Raw genomic sequence first — 25664 nt, 5'->3', positions numbered from 1 at the left:
TTTTAAAAATATTTTATTTATTCATGAGCAACACACACACACACACAGAGAGAGAGAGGCAGAGACACAGGCAGAGGAGAAGCAGGCTCCTCACAGGGATCCCGACGTGGGACTTGATCCCAGGACTCCAGGATCACGCCCTGGGTGGAAAGCAGGTGCTAAACCGCTGAGCCACTCAGGGATCCCTAAGAACTTTTATAAGACTTGGTACAAATTGCCAAAATGACCTCTAGAAAGAGTATAAGGTGACTACTTCTTCAAAAGGAAAAGTTTAAAAAAAAAAATTTAAAGGCTTTTTAAGATTTAGAAGATCATTTTTTTCCCTCTTCACAGGGGACAGTCGAGACTTCACAGAGGGGAAATCAGATTAAATTCAGAGCTAGATTTAGATGACGCCATTCTAGAGAAATTTGCTTTCTCTAATGCTCTTTGCCTTTCAGGTAAGTTATTGCTACTTATCAGAAAAAATGTTACATAGTTTTCATTTCATTGGGGAAGTTTAAGCATTCAGTAAAGATTTCGGCATATTTTCAGATTACTCAGCAAAGCCATAACATTTCTTCTCAAGAGAAAAAAAACATATAGAGAATAGAGTATCTGTTGCAGAAGCTGTTCATTCATTATTAACCGTATTGATAAAGCTTACCCTCCCAAAAAATATTTTCTGTAGTATCATTATTCTCTTAGTTCTCCTGTCCTCTCCAGCGTGGTTGTTGCTCTCAGGTTGTTGCTGATCCAGGCAGAGAAAGCCCCAGGCCTCTGTGAAAAAGTGCACACCAGTTCTCACAGCAATGGGACAGAAACGCATGCCCCTGAATAAAACTGCAGAAATTCTCTAAGAATTTTTTGAGTGCCCCCTCCACAAGGCTGCGTCTGACATGGTCTTATCCACACCACTCTAGAGGCTTCGGGACTTGGGAGCTTTACACACAGCCCCAGAAAAAGGAAGGAGGGTGGGGGAAGGTAGAGGAGGCCTGGCTCCATTCCCCTTCAGGATGTACCTTACACACACTCTGGGCTTCCGAGATCCTGTGTTAGAAAATCAGGAATTCTACTAAATACCGCTTTGGTCTGCCAGCAGGGCTTGGGTATCTACTCTGTATATTCCATCTTTTTCACTTTAGTGCTGCCCTTTATGATAATGAACTATTCTTAAGTTTTCAGTTGTATATTGTTAGCTCATTGCTTTTTAAAGTCTTGTTGAAATGGCAGCAAAGGTACTGGGCAGTTAATTTATGTATTCTGTATTAACATGAATATGATGATGAAAAAAATGTTCCGTTGTTGTTATTTTTTTCCGCAGTGAAACTGGCTATTTGGGAGGCATCACTGGATAAATTTGTTGAGTCTATTCAGTCAATTCCAGAGGTAATTATGCCAGTTTTATGCTTGTTTTCAAGAATTGATTTGTATTTGGGAAAAAATACAAATTTCCCACCTTAACAATATACTTAGGAGTACAATAAAGTAGTAATAAACACTACACTGAATTTAAGCAAAAACAGAACACTTGTTACATATATAATAAAAAATTTTATAGGTTTTTTTTGTTTTTTACTTTTGAAAACTTAGAACTCTAATTATTCTTTCTGATGGTGTAATATTTGTAATGTAACTGAATTTTTTAAAAAGTGAGCTGTTTACTCTCTAAGGAAAAAGTTTATGACCAGTTATCTTGATTGAAAAGTACTTTGCTGAATTATGAGACAAATAGTGGCTTGAAAATACATATAAAGTTTTTTCAGAATACACCAAAACTCGTGTTTACTGTTATTTTGTTTTTATTGTAAGAATAATGGAGTTATACTTGAGAAAAGAGGTCCTGCTTTTTTTTTTTTTTTTTTTTTCAGTAAGAGATTAGGGATAGATCCTAGAAAATGCTAGTGGGAAGGGAAATAGAACAAGGGAATACAAAATTTCTACCTAATAAGATGTTGAAATTTCAAAGAAAAATGACTCAAAGACATCATTCAAGAGATGTCATTTACATCTGCTCTAGAATGTGCTTTATGGTTCTGTTACTTGTTGGAGATATGTTTGTACGTATATGTATGTATGTGTGTATTTTTTTCCCTCCCAAATAGGCTTTAAAAGCTGGGAAGAAAGTGAAACTATCTCATGAAGAAGTTATGCAGAAAATGGGTGAACTCTTTGCCCTGAGGTAGAATTTTCTCTGTAAATAAAATTAATGTATGTGTTTAACAGTCTGAAGAAGACATTCCTGTACTTGTATAGTAAAAAGCAAACATGTGCCTTTATGGGAAGTGCAGCCATTTATATCTCATGGATTTTAAGCAGGGGAATCTCTTACCCATTAGAGGCACATAGGCTGTACTAGGACTTCGCTGCAAGAAATTCTGCATATGCACAGAGATCATAATTAATCTACATTAAAGCTATGTGAGGGAGCCCAGTAGATGCTCTCTGTAGGTAGAAAGATATATTCTAGAATTTGGGAATGAGAATTCTCGGTAAAAATATCTCATTTCATCCAGAGAGTATAATGCTAAGCAAAATAAGCCAGAGAAAGACAAATACCATATGATTTCACTCATATGTGGAACTTAAGAAACAAAACAGATGAACAAGGGAAAAGGAGAGAGACAAACCAAAAACAGAGAACCGATAGTTGCTGCGGGTGGGGGAAGTAGGGGAAGGGGATTAGGAATACATCTTATCTGGGGATCCCTGGGTGACTCAGCGGTTTGGTGCCTGCCTTCAGCCTGGGGCATGGTCCTGGAGTCCTGGGATCGAGTCCCATGTTGGGCTCCCTGTGAGGAGCCTATTTCTCCCTCTGCCTGTGTCTCTGCCTCTCTCTCATGAATAAATAAATAAAATCTTAAAAAAAAAATACACTTACCATGACATGCAGCGAGCAACATATAGAATTGATGAATCACCATATTGTACACCTAGTATGACCAATATAACACCGTAAACTACATTGGAATTAAAAGAATATATATATAAAATTGCCTGTCGCTAAGTAGAAGCAAGTGCTATAGAAAAGTTATGTACCATATTGACTCAGACACACGGTAAGACGCCACAGCAGAGACAAATGCTGTCAGTGAAGCTATGATACGATGCTTTTTTATCACAGAATTCACATCTTACGCTGAAATAACTCCTTTAGCTGTATTTGGGTGTGGATTCCATCACATTCCTCCTTGGGCATACATAAAAGGGAGGCAAGAGGGAAGTTAAGGCAATGACAACTAAGTCCTACCTGCCACCTGTAAGACATCATCAGCTTTAAAGCTGCCGTCCATTTTCAGAGACTGGAAAGAAAAGTGTCTTAAAACTGATGAAGTACATCAGTGCGTCATTTTAAATAAGTTTCTGGAAAGGTGTCCAGTTTATTTTAATTTTGTAATTTTCCCAGGATTTATGGAATGAAACATCCTGAATCTTGGCATTATTCTTACCAGGCAGCATCATTCAAGGTCTTTTCCCTCAAAGTCTACTGTGTGAGCTGCTAGAGATCGTTGTAAATAGTTTAGAGTTGTTTTTCCACATTCCCCATAGAGGTTGGCCTGGAGAGAAGTGGTCCAGGATTTCTTCATCTCTGTGTTCTTCATAACCCAGGGGCCCTCATTCAGGATGCCAACAAGATGAAAACCCATCCATCAGGAGCGTTCTGTAGCATATCTGAAGCGTTGAGCCTTGAGTTCTCTAAGAAGCGAGGTAGAGAGTGTCTCTGTCTTCTTCTCTTGATGATGCCAGTAGAATTTGATACGGCAGATTAGAATCCTATCAAAACTCAGAAGTCACTGGGTGGCTCAGTGGTTTAGCACCTGCCTTTGGCCCAGGACGTGACCCTGGAGTCCCGGGTCGGGCTCCCAGCCTGGAGCCTGCTTCTCCCTCTGCCTGTGTCTCTGCCCCACCCCCCCGCCCCATGTCTATCATGAATAAATGAAATCTTTTATTAAAAAAAAAGGATACATGGCAGGTTACAACATTGGGTGAAAAATCAAGTCCACATTATGTATGGTATGATCCAACTTGTGTAAACAAAAATGAATAATCATCTTTATCTCGATATGTATGCATAGCAAACATCTGTTTGTGTATGCACACATACATGAATATATGCATAGAAAAGGTCTGGAAGGACACAGTAGAGTGTTCACAGAGCCTAGAGGATTTGGGCTGTGTTTTAGGGTAAGAGAACCAACTACTGTTTTCCGAGTTCTTCTCTAGGGCTTTCTTTGTTATAATGAACAGCCACTTACGTGTTACTTCCGTGCCTTAAATTTTCATTTAAAAATAAACCTAGGGGGGATGCCTGGCTCAGCAGTTGAGCGCCTGCCTTTGGCTCAGGGCGAGATCCTGGAGTCCCAGGATTGAGTCCTGCATCAGGCTCCCTGCATGGAGCCTGCTTCTCCCTCTGCCTGTGTCTCTGCCTCTCTCTCTCTCTCTCTCTCTCTCTCTCTCTCTCTCTCTCTCTTGTGTGTCTCTCATGAATAATAAATAAATAATAAAGTCTTTTAAAAATAAATAAATAAAAGTAAACCTAGGTGTCTCACACAAAAAGAAAATAAGGGTTTGTGTATGCGTGTATTGTCCAGCGTTTGCAGAAACACTGGAAGAACAGAGGAAGGGTTAACCTGTCATGGGTGGGAGAAAGGGAATGATGGGAAGAATAGGAGTGGGATTTGTCAGTTTACCTTTTCTGTCTTTTTTACTTTAAAGCCATATAATTACTTACCAATAAAAAAAAATGTATATATGTTGTAAAAAAAATTTTTTTTAAGATTTTATTTTTTCATGAGAGACACACAGAAGCAGAGACATAGGCTGAGGGAAAAGCAGGCTCCATGCAGGAAGCCCAATGCAGGACTTGATCCCAGGATTCCAGGATCATACCCTGAGCCAAAGGCAGACGCTCAACCGCTGAGCCACCCAGGCATCCCTATATTGTAAAATTTTTTAAAGAAAACAAAAAAGCTCAGATATTGAAAGCAAAATGAGAGGTTTTATTTTTCTAACAACATAAATAACATTAATGTTAAGGATTGAGGTAATTTGGTTGCAAATTTCAAAATGCTTATGTAAATTTTTGTATTTACATATTTCTCAGAAAGGTCAGCATTAGTAGACATTTTCATAAAGTACTTTGTAAAAAGAAAATAAGGACTGATTTATAATTCAGAATTAAAAAGTTATTTTGTTTTTTTTTTAAGACACCGTATAAACTTGAGTTCAGACTTCTTGATCACTCCCGATTTCTACTGGGACAGAGAAAACCTGGAACAGCTTTATGATAAAACCTGTCAGTTCCTTAGCATCACTCGTAGAGTTAAGGTATGTATTTTGCACTTTTACTGAGAAAGACAACTCTCTTCTAATTTGTGTGACTATGTAAAGAGAAATTTTAAATGAAGTTAATGTGTTTAACTAGTTTTGGAGAAATACTTTGACTTTTATTCATATCTCTGGATTTCCCCCTTGCCCATCTACTAGATACAGTTTCCAACATGTTTCTTTATTGTATCAGATCATGTTCTGATACTTGCTCTGCAGACTAGATAAAGGTAGTGAGAGTTTATAGAGGCCTACTCTTCCATTAGCAAGCTCTGATCAAGTCTCAAGAGTTCAGAGGCCCTGGAACTGTGTTGGTGGCAGTGAGAATAGAAATGAATTCAAGAAAGAATTCTCTGAGACAAATCCAGTGGCCGGTTAATGGGAGGACAGACACAGGGAAGAGTCAAAGATGACTGACGTTTGCCTGTGAGTGACAGATAGGAAGATGACAAAACAAACAGGTGGGGTCAAGGGGAGTGTAAAGGCAAAACCGAAGATAGGGTGAGAGTAAGTGGCAAGAAACCATCCAATGAGAACCATCACACAAGCATTTAGATGCATGGAAGTAAAATTGAGAAGAGTGACATAGGTATCAAGAGAATGATGGAAGTGGATGGAGGTGATCGTGATGGAGATAAACCTCATGATGGAGATGGGGGAGGGTTGGAAACAAAATGGATGTTGAATGACCATTGCACATAGTTCTATGTTTTATGTTTATTACGTTACGGTCCACATAATGGTCCACATAACGGTCGAGATGCAGAGCTGTTCTGTCACTACAAAGATCTCGTTGTGCTGCCCCTTTCTTGTCACACCTCCTCCTCTCCCCCACCATCCCCAGCCCCTGACAAGTAATCTTCCCCATCTCCATAATTTTGTCATTTTGAAAATGTTACATCAATTAATCATACAATGTGTGACTTTTGTTTTGAAACTGACTTTTTCACTGAGCATAATGTCCTTGCCATTCATCTAAGTTGTTGTATGTGTCAAACCCTGCCCTCCTGTGCATTACTTAAACATTTTTTGGAACCCTATTTTGATTTATCTGTTTTTAGTATATCTCTTAGGTATTTAATGGTTGCCTTAGATGTTATATTATATATATGTAGTTTATCATAGTCCACTAATTTTGACATTTTACCAGATTAAGTTAAGTACAGAAATCTACCCTTCACATCCCTTTACCCTCTACCAGTTGTCTGAACTATTCTTCTGCAGACATTGAAAACTCCGTCAGTTACAATTTTTGTTTCAGCCATCAAATACAATTTAGGAAACTCAAGAGGAAAAGGACATTCCATTGTGTTTACCTGTATTTTTATTCTTTCTGTCATTCTTTTTTCCTTTGTGATGTTCCATGAGTTCTTTTATTGATTCTTTTCTAATTCGAGAATATTCTTTAGTTACTCCTTTAGGATAAGTCTGTAGAAATAGATTCTAGAGCAGCCTGGGTGGCTCAGCGGTTTAGCGCCACCTTCAGCCCAGAGTGTGATCCTGGGGACCCAGGATCAAGTTCCACGTCAGGCTCCCTGCATGGAGCCTGCTTCTCCCTCTGCCTGTGTCTCTGCCCCCCCCCCCCCCCCCCCGCTGTCTCTCATGAATCAATAAGTAAAATCTTTAAAATTAAAAAAAAGAAACATTCTAATTTTTCTTCATCTGAGACTGTATTGATTTCCCCTTCCTTCCCAAATAATATTATTACCAGCTCTAGGATTCTGGGCTGGCAGTTCTCTTCCAGCACCCAAAAATTGCTATGGCACTTAGTGCTGGGCTGCTTGGTTTCTAATGGGATAATATCAGGTCCTTTCTTACACTCCCATGCATATGTGAGGTTCTGTTCACTTGTTTTCTCTCTGTTGTTTGAATGGGGTCATTTCCATCATTCTGTCTTCAAGTTCACCAATTCTTTTCTTCATAACCCTCATTCGGATGCTAAACCCATCACTGGGTTTTTAAATTTTACTTATTGTATCTTTCAGTTCTAAAATTTTCCTTTGATTCTTATGCTATGTCTTTGCTGAAATTGTTTTTTTTCACTTGTTTCAAGCATGTTCATAATTGCTTATTGATAACCACTTTAAAATGATTGTCAGATCATTTCAGAATCTGACTTATCTTGATGTTAGTATCTCCTGATTGCCTTTTTTCAATCCCTCTGTCAGTACCTCTAGTTTTCTCTCAGTGCCTCAGGTGTTATGTTTGTTTTTGCTTGATATACAAGGACCTTCATGTTCTCTACTCTTCCTCAGTCTTATTTCCTACCACTTACCCACATTCATCCTACGCCCCATCAAAAATAAATGACTTACGGTGTGCCTGGGTGGCTCAGTTGGCTGAGCATTCGGCTCTTGATTTCAGCTCAAGTCATGGTCTCAGGGTTGTGGGATTGAACCCTGCATCACATTCTCTCCCTCTCCCAGCTTGTGCGCATGCACACTCACTCTCAAATAAATAAAATCTTAAAAATGACTTATGATTTCAGCAGCCCATCATGGCTCATTAAACACTATGGCAGCTCTGGTATCTACATATTTTTTCTCCAGGCCAGACACTTGCCCTTGAATAACATTGAATTTACCTTAGTTGTCACTGACCTTGTTACCAACCCTTCCTATACAAGCATCTTCCAGCACAGGAGAGTGGAGGTCATTGCCAGCGGTCAGGGAAAGAGGCCCATCCCAAATTATGTTGCTTTTAGTTGACCCAAAAAGATTGATCAGTGATACTATGAGATTCAAACTTCAGTGGATTCCAATATGGTTTTAGATACTACATCTAGCTAGACAGGATTTGACCATACAGATGTCTGGTCAGACATGAAAAGCATTGGATTTGCATGGTTGTGGACTATGTAGATAGGCTGAAGTCAGGGGCTGTCAAAGGGATGCTGAAAGTTTTACAGAGTTGAAGGATATCTTGTGGTTGTATTAGTTAGCTATTACTATGGAACAAATTATTCAAAATCAAGTGGCTTAAGACAGCACTTACTATTTTACAGTTCTTTGGGTCAGGAACCCAGGTCCAGCTCAGCCAGGGCCTCTGGCTCTCTCCTAAGGCTGCAGTAATCTCAGGGATTGGCTGAGAAGGTTAACTTCCTAGTTCATGCATGTGTTTGTTGTGGACAAGATTCAGTTCCTCTCAGGGTGTTGGGCTGAAGTGTCAGTTCCTTATGAACTCTTGGCCAGAGGCCTCCCTTAGGTCCCTGCCACATAGTCTTCTCTAGAGAGCAAGCATCTCCCAACATGGCTGCTTGTTTCATCAGGGTGAGCAAGTGAGAAGGGGTCAGAGCACTGCCAAGACAGACTCTAAAACAATCTTTTGTAAACTAATCACAGCAGTTACAGCCTATCACTTTTGCTGTATTCTTTTTGTTAGAGACAAGTCACTAGGCCCAGCCCACAGCCCAGGGGAGGGAATTGCACAAGGGTGTGAGTGCCCAGAAACCAGGACTTTGGGTGGCATCCTAAAAGTTTGCCTAACACAGACTTCAGGTTTTGAAAAAGGTGGAGAAAAGTTTAGAAGCCTACTTGGGAGGCACTGTGACCCACATCATCCTCATAGTGCTGTTACTTTAGTGATTCCTTCCTTCACACCACCAAAGGTACTGCCAGCAAGCATCACTGGTCTCATGTTCTGAATCATCAGTAAGCCAACTGCCATGGCCATTTGGCTTGGGCAAGAAGGTTGATGCCAGAGAAATTATCTCATCTTCCACCTGGAAGGTGACCATCTTTATTTGTCTATCCTCACAATACTAGATGGAATTATTGGCATCAAGTCTACAACTGAGGACACCTTGAGTGACGAATACCGTGACAACCAAATGGTCAACTAATTCAAGTGCAAACATAAGAAAAAACATCAGTGACAGCAAAAGAGCTGTGTAGGCTCCCCCTCTACTTATTGTATGCTGAGTACTCTCGTTTTCAAGTATCAGGCCAATTTGAGGTTGTGTCCCTCCATGAAGGTATTGACATGTAACCACTGTCACACATCAGCAGTTGGGAGAATCAGATCCTGTCTCTGGGTAGGGAAAGTCCATGCAGTTCCAGCTATTCAAGGTACTAATCCCTGTGGGTGGTTATATTTATAGCCCCAAGATTTAACATCTTTGAGAGGAAGCAAAACTGAATTTATTCACAGATGATAGGATTTTATACGTAGAATATCCTAAAGAATCTACACAAAGCAACTAGAACTAATTAGTGAATTTATCATGGTTACAAAATTCAGGGTCACTGTATAAAAGATAATTCTTTTTCTTTATAACACCAATGAACAATTGGAAAATGAAAAATTTGAAATATCATTTACAATAGCATCAAAACCTCATATTCCTTAGGAAAGATTTTTAAAAATAAGATCTGTACCCTGAAAACTATAAAACATAGCTGAGAAACCAAATGAATGAAGACATGTATCATGTTTATAGAACAGAAGACTCAACATTATAAAGATCTAACTTCTGGAAGTTGACCTATAGATTCAACTCAATCTCAATAAAATCCTCAGCAAGGTTTTTTTATTTTAGAAGTAACAAGCTGATTTTAAAATGTAAATGCAAGGAGGCTTAAACTAGCCACAGCAATGTCGAAGAAAGGACAAAGTTGTAGGACTTTTATTATCTGATTTTAAGACTCGCAGTAAATCAAGCTACAAGTAATCAAGATATTTGAATATAGCATAAGAACAAATATATAAATTAATGGAATGGAAGAGAGTTGAGAAATATACATAAAAGCAATTGATTTTTGACAAATATAAATCAGTTCAGTAACAAAGGAATAATATTTTCAGTAAATGGTGCTGGAACAATTGGATAGCTGAACTCTATCCTTTACTTCACACCAGAGACCTAATGTAATAGCTAAAATTATAAAACTTCAGGAAGAAAATATAGAAAAAAAAGCCTTATGACCTTCAGCCAAGCAAAGATTTCTTAAACCAATTAAAAAAAATTTTTAAAGGCATGAACCTGGGGGGAAAAAACTTGATAAGCTGAACTTTTTCAAAATTAAAAACTACTGCTCTTTGAGAGACTGCTAAGAATGTGAAAAGGCAAGCCACAGTCTGGGAGGAAACTTTCTCAGTATATATACCTGACAAAGGACTTATCCAGCATATACAAAGAACTCTTTCTACTCAATATTTAAAGAGCAGCTCAGTTTTTTAAATGGGCAAAAGATTTGAATGGACACCTCACGAAAGAAAGTAGTGCAGATGGCAAATGAACATGAGAAGATGTTCAGTGTCATTGTTCACCAAGGAAGTGCAATTAAAACTACAATGTGATATCACTACGCACCCATTAGAATGGCTAAAATTTAAAAGACTAATGCCAAGTGTTAGTAAGGATATAGAGCAATTGGAACTTTCATTACTTGTGGGAATGTAAAGTGGTACAACAGGTTGGCAGTTTCTTGGAAAATTAACCATTGTGTTACTATTAGATTCAGCCATTCCACTCCTAAGTATTTTACCCAGGAGAAGTGAAAACACATGTCCTCCCACTCTTTCATATACAAATGTTCACAGCAGCTGTATTCATAATAGCCCAAAACTGGAAGCAGTCAAGTGCCCATCAGTAAGTGAGTAGAAAAACAAAATGTGGTATATCCATACAGTGGAATGCCACTCAGCAACAATACAGTTAATTATTGATCCATGCCACAACATGGGTGAATATCAGAATGATTATGCCAAATGAAAAAATCTAGACACAGAAACATATGTGCAATTGTATTTATGGGATCTAGAAAGGCAAATTGAATCTATAGGTACAGAAAGTAGATCAATGATTCCCTGGAGCTGGGGCGGGGGTGGGTGAAATGGGGCTGTAGTTTCCAAAGGAGCACACAAGGAAACCTTGTGTACTTAGAATGGCTTCATTTTATTGTATGTAAGTTATGCCTCAGTAAAATTAATTTTAAAATAAAGCCTTTTGTGAGAATTCTTTAAAAACAATACTAAACAAAATAATCAGTATTGATGAGATAAATACACTGGGGATGAATTTTTTTAACTTTATTTTTATTATATTTTTTTAAAGATTTATTTATTTATTCATGAGAGACACAGACTGAGAGAGAGAGAGGCAGAGACTTAGGCAGAGAAGCAGGCTCCTCACAGGGAGCCCAATGTGAGACTTGATCCCAAATCCCAGGATCACGACCTGAGCCAAAGGCAGGAGCCCTACTGCTGAGCCACCCAGGCGTCCCACTGGGGATGAATTTAAGAACTCAGTATTAATGTTCTTGGATGGGAATGGAGATTTGTGGAATCGTGATCATTGTGATGAGGTGTTAAGTCATTTACACCAAGCAGATATAAACCTTCTCTACCTCTTCTGATAACCAGCCTGCTGTGCTTAATTGAGTTAATGAAAGTGGCTGAGCAATAACCAAGATAGCCAGCTGCTTGGAAGTTTGAGCTCAGGCATGCTCCCCCCCCCCCCAGCCCATCCTGTCTTCCCTCAAACCATGGTTCTGTAATATTGATGCCCAAGGTGTCCCTCATATGTCCTTGTGGACAAGATCATGGTCACCAGTTATAAAGGTGATTTGAGTCAATGGTTTAGAGGAGAAGTATAAAGAATAAGGATGTCTTTCAAGAACTTGCTCAGCATGAATGCTACGTTCAACAGGAAAGCCAGTTTTAAAGGTGAGAAATGTCAAAGCAGGATTAATAATGAAACCAGAAGTGCAATGAAATAATCAACTAGTGGGACCAGAATCAAAATGGTAAGAAGAAAGGGGAAACTTGGAGAAAGTGCCACCGCATCATCACTGATGCTAGACCAAAGAGGGCACCTCCAATGGAGACACCATTGGAAAGTTGACTCTGCAGCCCAGAGAGCAAGTAGGGTAGGGTCCAGTCAGTCCCAAAATTGGAAAAATCCTGGAACAAGTCAGTTCTGTAGCAGTTTTTTTTTAAATCTCATATGAACTATATATAACTACAGTACTATTTGCCTCTCAGTCCTTAACTGAGTACATAAGGAGAATGCATACATTGCAGTTAATCAGAATAAAAATAAGAGTCTTTTTAAATTCGGCACCATCATAGACCTATCTGTAGCTTATGTTCTTCCAAGTTGATGCGATTTGATTCATTTGATACCTTTGGGCCAGGACCATCCCTGGTTGCATTTTGCCTGATGAGCCCAAGTGTCATGTTCTAGGAAAGTTGTCCCATCTGGTCTGTGTTTCTGGAGTACTTGGTCTGCATCCTTCAGCTGCAGCACTTCACACATCGCATCTTAGTGTTCTGATTACATGTGCAGACCAAGTTCCTGGTGAGGGCCTTCTTCTGGTTTATAGACCACCACCTTCTCGCAGTGTCCTCACGTGGCTGTCTGATGTCGCCTCCTCTTCCTAAAGGACACTAATTCCATCATAGGGACCCCACCCTCACCTCCTGAAGGCCCCCTCTCCAAAAACCATCACCGTTGGGATTAGAGTTTTCACCATAAGAATTTAAGGGGGACACAAACATTAATTCCATAATACCAACAGTCCCTGAAAATCCACTTTATTTTTTATTTTGGAGCCAAAAGTCAAGATTCATTTTAATTATCTTTATAAATTACATACTTCTACCACATCTTTATTGGATTCTATGTTAGGAACTGGGGCAAGATTGCTAAAAGTAGAAGTAGCAAAGTATTAGGGGGGAAAGGGACTTAATATGAAATTGGAGCTACACTCGTGGGATTCCCCCTCTCCTTAAAACACAGCAGCAAAAGGGATAGAAGCTACTTTCCCCCGAAATAGCTAAACATATAATGAGCATGCCAGAGACAGAGGGATTATTTGGCTCATGGGCCCAGAGGGCAAGGTATGTGGATTGGGATCTCTAGCCCGTAAATGGCTGTTGAGCATGATGGCCACGTGGGTTTGAATACATTTCATTTTTATGTAATGGATTTGGAGATTCCGTTTCTGAAAACTCATTATATAGCAGCTAAAACTTAAGGCTCATCAAAATTCCTTTGGTAACTGCCAATTTTTATGGAACTCCCCTCACATTCCACTGACTGTCTCCCCTGTTGCAGAGGTGCCCTATAATCATTACCATTGTCACCTTTGTGGCTTGATTCAGTCATTACAGCTAATTGTTCATTTCCGAGACCCACTCTGAGCCATCTCTTTGGTGTGAAATCTTCCACGAGTTAGCAAGCATGCCTAAAAGTTCCCAAACTACATTTCTCAGAGTATTTTCTTAGCACACCAAAGGCAGTTAGGACTCGCTGGGTTATGTGAAGATTATTTAGAAGGAGTTAAAAGAAATTAGCCTTCCTTAGCATGCTGAATACAACGCTGGCGCTTTACTTGATACAAAAGAAAATTAAGAGCTGGCGGTGCCCTTTAGCAAGCTTTACTATCTAATAAGAAAATGCACAGAACAAAGAGAGTTAGTGGTAATGCCAGGAGAAAGTTGTTCCTTGTTCCATTTGTTTGTTTGGTTTGTTTGTTTTTTTTTTTTCCTAGAGGAAATAATCTTGAAGAAAATAAGAGTATTAGGAGGCATGAGATGTGCTGAAAGCAGTCCACGAAGCTGTGGATGGGGGTCAAGACATTTCATTCAGTAACTAAGCCCTGGAAAAGATCAGAGAGAAGTTCCAGAAGTGCAGTAGGGGCAGAAAAGCCAGGTGGCAGTGGGTCCCTCACCGCACCTTCTTTATTGATGTTCCCCAACATTCTGTCCTGGGCGCTCTCCTCGTGCGGCCTGCTCCAGCAGTGCTCCTGTTCGTTTCCTTCCACTGCTGTTTTGTCCTGATGATTTTCAAACAAGTATCTGTAACCTCAGTTTTCTGCTGGCCTTCCAGGTGTTTCCTATTGCCTACTAAATCTCTCACGCATCCACACTGACCTACCCTATAGCATCCCTTTGAGAATCAGTTCTCTGTATCACTGCACACTGGAATGTAGGCTCCCTGAGACCGGAGACCAGGGTTATTTTTTTCCCTGTTATATTCCCAGTTCTTGGCAAGGCCTCACATAGAGCACATGCTCAGCAAATACTTGTAGAATTAATCAGTGATTAAGATTTCAAAATGAAACCCATGGTATTCTCCCAGAAAACACTGAATCTTCTCTATTCTCCATTTCAGCTTGTGGCAGGACCACTAGCCTCATCCACCTGTCAACCAGAAAACTGACATGCACAGTGGTTTCCTCTTTCTGCTTCACCCTCCACATCCTGTCACGCCTTCCTTTCATTTTCTCCTCAGTGTCATTCGTTCATTGCCAGATACTTATCAAAGGCTGTAGGATAGGCTAGTAAAAACGGGGCGGGGGGGGGGGGGACACTGCACTGACCCCTGCCTTCAGGTCCTCCTGTGACATTCCTGCTGCCTCTCACCCTCCTCTCCACCGCCCCCCCCACCCAGTCTCAGACATTCTTGACTCCCTTCCTGCCCACCCACCCCACCCCCACCTCTCCACTGGCCCCTTGAGCTAGCACCATTCCATTTTCTCACCCAGCTCAGTATAGTCAACACAACCAATATTTGAAGACCACACAGAGGACTTCACATTACCTACAGAATAAAATTCCAGCATTCTAGCATCATGGAGTAGGTTTCTCTTGCTGCTGTAACAAATTACCTGAAACTGGCTTAACACAAATGTATTGTATTACACCTCTGTATGTCATAAGTCTGACATGAGAGTCACTGAGTCAAATCAAAGTGTTGGCAGGGCTGTGTTCCTTTCTGGAGGCTCTGCATAGGAAAAGGCTTTCCTTGTCTTTTGCAGCTCCTACAGGCTGCCCACATTCCTCAGCTTGCAACCTCTTTCATGTTACAGAAGTGAGTTGATGACTCCTCACGGGGCATCACTTTAAGTGTTCCACTTGCCAGTTCCACTTGTAAGGACCCCTGTGATTCCACTGGACACCCCTCCCCCTGATAATCTAGTTTTATCTCCCCATCTTAAGGCCAGCTGATTTGGAGCGTTAATTCCATATGCAGTCATAACTCTCCTTTGCCATGTCATATTCACAGGTCCCAGCAAGTAGGGTGTGAATGCCCTTGGGGGGACCGTTACTGTGCCTACCATGTACAGTCTCCATTTCCTCTCACAATTTGGCACTAACTTACCTTTTTAACCTCATTTTCAAGCACTTCGTCCAACTATCTAGCATGCTTTGCCTCTGTGCTCTTTCCTGCGATGCTCTCCCCTTCCCGTGGCTCTCTACCCTTTCTTCCTAGCACCTGCCTATTTAGAGCCTACTTCACATTTACCACCTCTGTGATACCATCCATTTTCTCGTGTTCCCTTGTGTGTGCATGTAACATGCAGGACTCTAGCTAAATGAAGTCGGAAGCATACACTAATGGAGACACTCTTGCTTGCACACCAGAGAAAATTTTGAATGAGCTTACCTATCGCCATGTACAGCTGAGAACAAGGTTAGAGCAGGAGAATAGTGTCTGTAGCAGACCCAAATAAGTCAATCAAGACTCTTTCCTCAGCACCTTCTTTTTTTTTTTTTGTTTTTTTTTTTAATTTTTTTTTTTATTATTTATTTACGATAGTCACAGAGAGAGAGAGAGAGAGAGGCAGGCAGAGACACAGGCAGAGGGAGAAGCAGGCTCCATGCACCGGGAGCCCGACGTGGGATTCGATCCCGGGTCTCCAGGATTGCGCCCTGGGCCAAAGGCAGGCGCCAAACTGCTGCGCCACCCAGGGATCCCTCCTCAGCACCTTCTGTGCCAAGTTGGCCTCCTTCTTGCCTCTCAGTGGCCTTCTCTGTGAGAATGGGGAGAAATGGGAGTGGGAAGAGGGAATGTCCCGAGTTTATATTTCACTCTACCTGGCAACATCAAAGGATTGGGCCATGTGTCCAAGCTTTGACCAACCATATGATGAGGGAAGTGGCCATTATGGTCGACTAAGCCTGGGTCTTATATGCACCCCTTCCACTCCGGAGCTTTTGGGGGGTGCTGGGATCATGACTGGCTGCCTCAGGTGGTTGAAAATTGTGGAAAAGTAACTCCCCCAGAGGGTGGGGGTCAGCAGGGCAGGGTGCTGGGCAGATAGCTGAGGCAAAATGAAGGAAGCACTAAAACAAAGAAACAAAGTGTTCTAGGAGCACCACAGAAAGAGCACATTGGGAAGCATAGGATGCCATGCACAGGACCAAATGATCTGGGATTCTTTGATTTCGAGAAGGCAATATACGGTAAAATGTTTAAAGCCATGAAACAGAGGAGTGACATGATCCAGCTATTTAGAATGAGAACTCTGATGCCCAGGGAGATGGAGCAATGGATCCATTCTTAAATAATGACTATTTCATAAAGACCTACTACATAGTATTAAGGAATGCTAAGAAAGGGATAGATCCAGGACTGTCCACAATGGTGCATAATTGTAGGGAGTGGGAATTAGAGATCAAAGGTCTCCACCCCACGTGACTGGGAAGACAGCATAACCAGATAAAAGGGGAAGCCAAGACAAGGGATAGACTTGGCCAGGTTGTCAGTTTTAGCTTGAGAAACATTAAATTTGAGATGTGGTCAGGAAACCCATAAGATATTTCATAGGCAGTTAGAAATCCAGAGAAGAAACCAGGATTAAATAGTTCTATTTGGAAGTAGAAAAGAAATAGTAGTTTAAGTCTTTCCCAAAATGTGGGATACATATACTTGTTCAAGAGATGAATTTAGGGGCAGCCTGAGTGGCCCAGCGGTTTGGCGCTGCCTTCAGCCTGGCGCGTGATTCTGGAGACCCGGGATCGGGTCCCATGTCAGCCTCTCTGCGTGGAGCCTGCTTCTCGCTCTGCCTGTGTATTTGCCTCTCTCTGTCTCTCTTTGTGTCTCTCATGAATAAATAAAATCTTAAAAAAAAAAGATGAATATAGGTAACACATGGACTCTGAACTGAGTAACATTGAAGCAAGTCATATTTCTCTTTACTGTCAGGAGAAGCACTTAGTTTGCTTTTAGGGTCCTGATGGGCCCTCTGGTATATGCTGCTCCCCCACTTGCCCAGGCTTCGGGCTCCGCTTCCTATAGGCAACAGTTTCACATCACACTGTTGTCCATTGATGGTAATGACAGTTTACTTTCAAAATAAACATATTAAACAAAGTCTTTTGGAAATTACATAATAGTACAGGTGGCACATATACATCACAGAAATAGTGATGGTGGGATGCAAAGTGACTGAAGTTTAGGGAACATCTACACAAGCCAAAGTGGGTGAGATTGTGCAAGCAGAGCATAGAGCCAGAAGGACAAGATCAGGACTTTGGGGAATGTCATCTAAGAGATAGAGAAACCCCAGGAAAAGAGGATGGTCAGAGGTAGAACCTAGTTCTTAGGGGAGAAAAAGCCAAAGGAAGTGTGCGTTTCAAGATGTTGTCAAATGCTTGAGTTGATTGAGATTTAGAACCAGGAAAAGTTGTTAGACTTAACTAAATCTGCAGACTTTTGGAAGTTTCAGAGGAGTTGTAATATGCAACTTCCAAGGGCTAAAGAATAAACGGGGTAACAGGGTGATGAAGTAGAAGGAAGAATGTGTCTGTCTACTCAGAGATGAAAGTGGAAGAGGGTTGGGACAGCACCTTGAAGACAGAAGCAAGCCTGAGGATGAGTGTGTTTATAGACTAAGATGGAGCAGCCAAAAGAGAAGCAAGGGAAGGAGGAAAGGAGGCAGTGTTCTAAGCATTTACAGGGTGGCCATAAAGGCTGGGAACATGGCAAATATATGCTTATGATTGTGGTTCCATATGTTCTCATTGAGGCGGTTTAATGATCTGTACAATCATTACAAGTACATACAGCACACGAACGCATTTCCATCAATCCCCAACATGCATCTGTGAGGATTGTCTGAGATTTCCAGACCAAACCCACACCCTCGGCATGCCCCGTAAGTAATCAGGGGAAGTCAAACTTAAAAAAAAAAGTTTCCAGACTTTCCAAGTTCCAAAAGAAAATGAGATACAGGGATCAAGGAGGTAGAACTACCGGTGGTCACATCCAAGTCTTAAATTCAAAGATTCTGTTTTCTGGGGGCACCTGGCTGGCTTGTTCTGTAAAGATGCGACTCTTGATCTTGGGGTCATGAGTTTGAGCCCCACATTGGGTGTAGTAGAGGTTACATAAAATCTTTTAAAAAATCCCAAAGACTCTGTTTTCTGTGACCCCACCCCCACCAACATGTGGTGGAGGCATCAGAACTCAGCTCTGCAGTCTAGCACTGAGAGCAGTACCAACTAGTGGCACATGTGCAGCAGCTCAAGTGGTACAGAACCCTGGGGGTTTGCACAGAACTTGAAGAACTATAGAAGGTAATCATTGTTTTTGTCATCTATAGGGCATGTTTTGGCCACAGCACATGTTTCAAGTTTGCCCTTCTTAAGTACTACACTCCCAGGGGCAGGTCCCAAAAACAAGGACTCAAAACTTTTTTATATCTTCTATTCAAAATCTTAATGTAAGAGCATCAGTAGGCAAAGTACTTCTTGCAGTTAATCCATACATTACAAAATGTCTCTAGGTGGACTCACAAGAGGCAGGTACTGCTGGCAAGTGGCCACGGTAACGAAGAGCAAGAATTGAAGGATAAATTCTCACCGTGTACCTACTTTAGACCTTTCAAATTTTGAAGTGTGCCGTTAACTTATTTCTTAAACTTGTTTAAGTGTAAATACAAGAGATTTCCTAAGGTTTTTCTAACGCAGGTCATGAATGAAAAACTTCAGCACTGTATGGAGCTGACAGATCTAATGCGGAATCACCTGACTGAGAAGAGGGCGCTCCGCCTGGAGTGGATGATTGTCATCCTCATCACCATCGAGGTAAATAGCTTTTTAAAATGAAAGTAAGAGCACCTGGCTGGCTCAGTGGAGTGTGCAACTCTTGATCTCAGGGTTCTGAGTTCAAGCCTCAAATTGGGTGTAGAGATGACTTAAACATTAAAAATATAAAAAAAAAAAAAAAAGTTTTTTGACGTAGAAAATGACAGTGGAAAAGAGCATGGCTTTGTTCTGATTACTAAGTATATTTGGAAGTGAGGTTAAGTTTCAAGTGACTATGGTAATATTGCAAATGCATGAAGTGTGATTTCTGGAGAAGTTCCATTTTTAAAGACAGCATATAGAGAAAGTTCTAGCTGCATATTTTTCATGTACGACCCAGCAGCAAGTATCTTTGCCTCAGATCTGCAGCTTGCCGTATGGGAAAGACTTTAGGAGCATTTTTCATTAATCACAATTTTGGAAAAGTCATTTTTAGTTTTTACCAGTGGCTTGCTATGAAATTTAATAAATCTCACTTTTTACCACCCTAAGGTAATGTTTGAGCTGGGACGAGTATTTTTCTGATCAAGTGATAATCAGAGAAGAGTTAACAGTACAAGAGATATTCAAGTTCTACAATCAAAAATAAATGCTCACTGTTGGGGAAATCTCTTAATAGGTATTTAATTTTTTTAAATCAAGAAGTTATGATGATCTTTTTCAGCTCCTAAATGTATTGCTGCTTGAATAAAAAATATGAATTATCTGGTGTTTGGGTCTTTAACACTGAGAATTTTAAAGGAAGATATTTTAAAGAACTATAGAAAGCTTAGCACCTAGGATATGCAGGCAGATACTTATTAAAGCCAAAAGGCTTATATTTTGGACACTACCTCTCAGCTGTCTCCAAGAAATATCAATCCCAGCCTAGGAGAGCCAAATAGGAAACTCTGGACTGTTGAAATAAATACAGGACAGGTTTGTGATGACTAGAATGGATTTTATATACGTACTTTGGATGGCATAATTTCAGTATGGCTGCTCACTGGCACTTCTCCCTTTATTAATCAGGACTATCCATACTTTTACTACCAACCTAGTCAAAATATTCTTCCCACACATTTTTTTTGCTTCACACATACTTTCGGGAAATGAAAAAATGCCAAGAACAAAGAACTTGACATTTATGTGCTTACCATCTTGAATTGATGAACATTTTTAAAAAGCAAAGTCCTTTTGGGGCACATGTGTGGCACAGTTGGTTAAGCTCCTAACTCTTGGTCTTGGCTCAGATATGATCTCAGGGTCATGAGATCCAGCCCCATCTTGGGCTTAAGACTCTCCCTCTTCCCCCTACGCTCTTAACATCTCTAAAATAAGTCTTTAAAAAGCAGATTCCTTATCTTCATTTTTATGCATAACCTCCACTTGCCTCACCATTAAATATTCTATTTTTTTTCATGCATTATAGTTGACCCTTGAATGGGGGGGGGGCAGGGGCTAGACATACTCACCCCCCACAGTTGAAAATCTCTATAACTTTACTCCACCAAAACTTAACTACCAGCCTGTCAACCAGAAGCCTTACTAATAAGTCAATTAACACATTTCTTGTATTTTTACTGTATTCTTACAATAAGGCAAGTTGGAAAAAGGTTGAGAAATGCATTTACATACTGTATGTATGGGAAAAAAATCCACCTGCATATGAATGGAACTGTGAAACTCAATAAAACCTGTTGTTCAAGGTTTATATCCATGAAAACAGTATTACTGTTCTAACTTGATAACTTATTTTGCAACTTAACTGCTACACACTATTTCACAAAGAAAATATACATATACCTATACCCTTACCAGATTTACATATTTATTTGCTCTAATAGTGCAAAGGTAAACATCTTAGTACCATTTTCATTTTTAGCACAGTGCCAGAGTTTGATTAGCAGTCTGCTAAAACACCTATATCCTAAATCGTAAGACTTCCCTAGGAACACGTGGGCATGCAGAGTTCAAGTAATGCATTCTAGATCTTTAAGTTCCACAGAAGCACTTTTATATAAAGCTGCTATGCCTGTATACACACCTGCAGCCAATGTATGAAGCCTGAAGCCTGTTCTCCCCTTTCACATCTTCCCTTCTCACCCAATCTTCAATGTTAGTTTGGTCCGCTATATTTAAAAACCTGTAAGTGTATTTAACCAATATCTAAAAATTTTGGGGAAGCCAACAGGAAGACAATTTGAAATAACTGGTCAACAAAGCTTTCTAATTTCATAGGAACCATATAAGCCCCCACCTATTAAGAGGGGCATTTCTAATAAAGTTTTACTCTAAGTATCATATGTACATTTGCTGTGTCAACTGTGTGTTAATTATAACAATTTTAACAAAATATGAACATTTGGTGTCTTATGGTCATTGCAAAACCTAACATTTCAACTTATATACAAATATGCCACAAAAAACAAAAGGATAATCAGTAAGACCTTCAAGCAAAAATTTATTAGGTAAACATTTTGTGGGAGGAATTAACAGTTTTTCAAGAAGAAAAAAGGAACAGTTAAGTATGAATTGTTTACTTATGTTTATTAAAACAATCATGGCAGACACTCATTATGGTATTACATTCTACTAGATATATTAATGACAAATACCTTTATTTTTAAATACCAATACTTAATGATTCATCAGAAACTGCATCTTTTTCAAATCCTTAAATTATGAAAAAGCTTCAACGTAAAAAAAAAACCTCTTTCCTAGAACTTGATTTTATTTACTGGAAAGAAAGAGAACACAAGCGGGGGGGGGGGGGGTGACAGGAGAGGGAGAAGCAGACCCCTGCTGAGCAGGGAGCCCAATACAGGGCTTGAACCCAGCACCCTGGGATCATGATGTGAGCTAAAGGCACCCAGGTGCCCCAGTGGTTTTATTTTTTCTTTTAATTATTTTAGGTGTAACAGAAGAAAATTTTTCATGATCACAACTTCTTTAACAACAAAATGAGAAATCCTACCAGAAGACTAAGGAAAGCCTAAAGTATCTTCACCTTGGTGAAGCACTCCTCAAAGTGGTATCAAATTTCTATCACTCATGAGAGGAGTGACTAAGACCAACCTAGATTTGCATTCCTCACCACCACCTACTAGCTCTATCACCTTGGGCAAATCACTGAACCTCTCTGGGTCTAAGTCTCTTAATCTGTAAAATGGTTTTAACAGTACCACTACCTCAGAGAGCTGCTGTGAGGATTAATGGAATTAACACATGTGAAGCTACCAGTTTACTGTTATTACAAACCATCTGAGTATAAAATCTACTGGATTCTGAAATAAAACAAGTTGACTATTCAGTGCATGCCCCAAAAGGCTTTTAAACTCTACATATTTTGTATGTACCAGGCAGCTGCCAATAGGCATTCTGGAGTGCCGCCTTCAGATAATCACAGCAGTCAGAAACAGGAATATTTTTACATATAAAATTAATATACTGCTTCTACTCTCAAACATTTTTTTTACAAAACTTAATCATATTCACCTATTTTTAATTCCAAAGTGTGGTGCTCAGACCAATTCCCCAGCAAACATTTAGGTGCCCCTGATTTATATTCTTGTGTTTTGCAATCAGGATTTCTGAGGCTGCAACTAAGGAATATTTTTTTACAACTCTCCAAGAGATTCCCATACTCCCTATACTGAGAAGCAAAGATACAGATTTTTCAGTAATTCATTAATGAGCACCTTCTTGTTCCATTTAATGTACTAAGTACTGAATCTCCTCAGGTAATTCCTTTTCTTTCCCTACCCCAATCTCCTCATGCTCTCCTCTCCCTGCCTTTACAAACTTTATGTGTGGGGCCCTTGCTGTGAGATGATGAAGATGAGCAGAGGAAGCTTTTCCAAATACTTCCAATCCAAGCCTATCAACTTTCAATTTTCCACTTATTATGAATTGCCATGTTTAAAATTAGTTTTAAGGCCACTATTCCAAATTCCCTTTCCTTATGGGACCTTTCCTCAGGGATTTAAGGGAACAGGATTTTTTAAAGGCCACATTTTTTTCACTCCTTCTGCACAATTTGAAACATAGATTTAAATGTTATCTTTAAAAAGCAAAATGCTTCAGAGCACCAGGGTGGCTCAGTCGGTTAGATGTTCAACTCTTGGTTTCTGCTCAGGTTCTAACCTCATGAGTAATGGCATAGAGCCCTGGCATCAGGCTCCATGCTCAGGGGGAGTCCACTTGGATATTCTCTCCCTTTGCCCTTTTCCTGTGCCGTGCCTGCGTGCTCTTTCCAAATAAATAAATCTTTAAAAAATTTTAAAAATAAAAAACAAAATGTTTCAACATGTCCTAGACTGTTATGACAGAATAGGCTGGAAAGCACACAACTGTAAAACCTAGTCACAGAGACCCTTTTTTTCATGTAATACAACAAATACTCAAGATGTGCTACTCTACGCTCCAAAATATAGTTGGCAGAGATCATGAAAAGGGCTCCTACTTTCATGAAGCTTACATTTAAATGAAAGTTGTAGGACAAGTAAACAACTAATCTACTTAAAGATAGCAGATGTTCCACAAAGAAATCTCTGAAAAAATCAGGAAAGGTGAACACAACAGTTAAACTAAAGAACCTAAAATTTACGTGCAATTTAGACAGCACTAGAACTGAAAAGAAGCCCAAAACAGGAGAGATCCTGGTAAGTATGAATTTGACTTTCAATCTAGCTTTTTTTTTTTTTTAAGACTTATTTATTTATTCATGAGAGACAGAGAGAGAGAGAGAGAAGAGGGCAGAGACACAGGCAGAGGGAGAAGCAGGCTCCATGAAGGGAGCCTGAATGGGGACTCGATCTCGGGTCTCCAGGATCACGCCCTGTGCCGAAAGCGGCGTTAAACCACTGAGCCACCCAGGCTGCCCCTAATCTAAGCTTCAATACACAAGTCTTAAAAACCTGCTTACAAGAATTTAATACTGCTAATACAGAAATATGTAACTTGACTACTTCTTGAACTCATCACACAAAGACAGAGGGCAACAAACCAACAAAAAAATGAATTCCAGTCAAATCTAAGCCACCAAACATTCGTCTTTAAATTCAGAGTATTGATCTTAATCTAAAAAGTCTCATGTGGTTTAGGTTCTGGTTACCTTAGAGATTTTGACTCTAAGCACTCTGATGGCAAGTATGATTAGTTTGAATACTTGTCCTGTGGTTCACTAATGAAATCTGATAAACTGGAATCCTCAAATTTTATATGGTTCTTTCAGATCCTGGATTTCCTGGCACTGAGAGGTTTCCTGCAGCAGCCAGACTTCCAGTGGTAGGCTAGGGAAGACCTGAGCAAAGCAGCCAGCTGATTATCCTAGCTTCAGACCACATTTTAGAAATTAATGTTTAGACAACTTTTTCACAGGACTCTCCTGCCACTCGCAGATCTTTAATATGGATAAACTACTAAAAATAGGAATCTAGGGGATCCCTGGGTGGCTCAGCGGTTTAGCGCTGCCTTCAGCCCTGGGCATGATCCTGGAATCCCAGGATCGAGTCCCACATTCAGACTCCCTGAATGAAGCCTGCTTCTCCCTCTGCTTATATCTCTCTGCCTCTCTCTCTCTCTCTCGCTGTGTCTCTCATGAATAAATAAAATCTTTTAATAAATAATAAAAATGGGAATCTCCCCCACCAGTGATCAATCCCTTTCATAAAGAAAAACAAGTGGGTATCATACACAGACACAGTTACCAGGGGAAGTAGTGTTTCCCTGTAAATTTCGTCACTGATTTCACTTTCAAACATAAAAATCCCAAGTCAAACACAATTCTATGAACAAAAATTCAGATGCAGATTTCTAAGAAAGATTTCTAAATTAAAATAAATGTCTTAAAAATCAGTTGTGACTACTGAGATTCATGTTACAATTTGGAGTCCTTCACCCAATTTGGCTGGGGAAAGAAGCCAAGGCTACATATTACACAACTCCATTTATAAAACATGCTAAGAGACAAAAATGATGATGGAGAACAAATCAGTGGCTGTCGGGGATATCAAGTGGGAGGAGGTTAAGTATACAAAAAGACAGCATGGGCAAGTTTTTTGAAAGTGGTAGAAGTGATCTGTATTCTAACTGATGGTAGTTACACATATATTTATCTATGTTACTTCAAAGAACTATACACCAAAAGAAAAAATTTCACTGTATAATTTTAAAAATTTCTTTCATCAGTGATTACTTCAAAAATACCTTAATGACCTTATCATGTACTGAGGTACTGTGCTAAGCCCCCTTACATACATTCTTATTTTATAGGCACACAAACCTGAGAGATAAATATTATCCCTATTTGAGTAAAAACAAAAACAAAACACTGAGGCTCAGAAGTGAACATGCCCAAAAGCCAAACTACTTAAGGTTACAGAGCAGGATTCCAACCTAGATTTGACTGCAAAGCCTATATTCTTCATCAATGTAAATATCCTATACTCTCTCCCCTCTAGTCATAAATACCAACCACTCTGTCTCTTCCAATGATGTCAGAAAGCTATTAAATTTACTCATTCTATTCCTAACTCAATACATTATAATAAAGTGAA

At 39.9% G+C, this 25664-nt stretch overlaps 1 protein-coding gene across 5 annotated transcripts in view; it reads left to right on the top strand.

The window, feature by feature from the left end:
- Positions 1-25436, top strand: part of RMND1 (required for meiotic nuclear division 1 homolog) — a 50944-nt gene extending 25508 nt beyond the window's left edge. For 4 of the 5 annotated variants that reach the window (XM_055310045.1, XM_055310044.1, XM_055310047.1 and 1 more), the window contains exons 7-12: positions 334-440; positions 1304-1368; positions 2085-2161; positions 5187-5307; positions 19009-19125; positions 19618-20816. In XM_055310045.1, the coding sequence (XP_055166020.1) occupies positions 334-440; positions 1304-1368; positions 2085-2161; positions 5187-5307; positions 19009-19125; positions 19618-19650 (520 nt within the window). In that variant the 3' untranslated portion in view covers positions 19651-20816. Of the gene's footprint in view, positions 1-333; positions 441-1303; positions 1369-2084; positions 2162-5186; positions 5308-19008; positions 19126-19617; positions 20817-22019 lie in introns of those variants that run through there. The other variant, XR_008662507.1, reaches the window with a different exon arrangement.
- Positions 25437-25664: the final 228 nt, after the last annotated feature.

This window comes from Nyctereutes procyonoides, unplaced genomic scaffold, assembly GCF_905146905.1.
Source record: "Nyctereutes procyonoides isolate TBG_1078 unplaced genomic scaffold, NYPRO_anot_genome, whole genome shotgun sequence".
NCBI classification, from domain to species: domain Eukaryota; kingdom Metazoa; phylum Chordata; class Mammalia; order Carnivora; family Canidae; genus Nyctereutes; species Nyctereutes procyonoides.
Note: the sequence above shows the minus strand (reverse complement) of the source record. Positions and strands in the feature narration are given on the sequence as shown.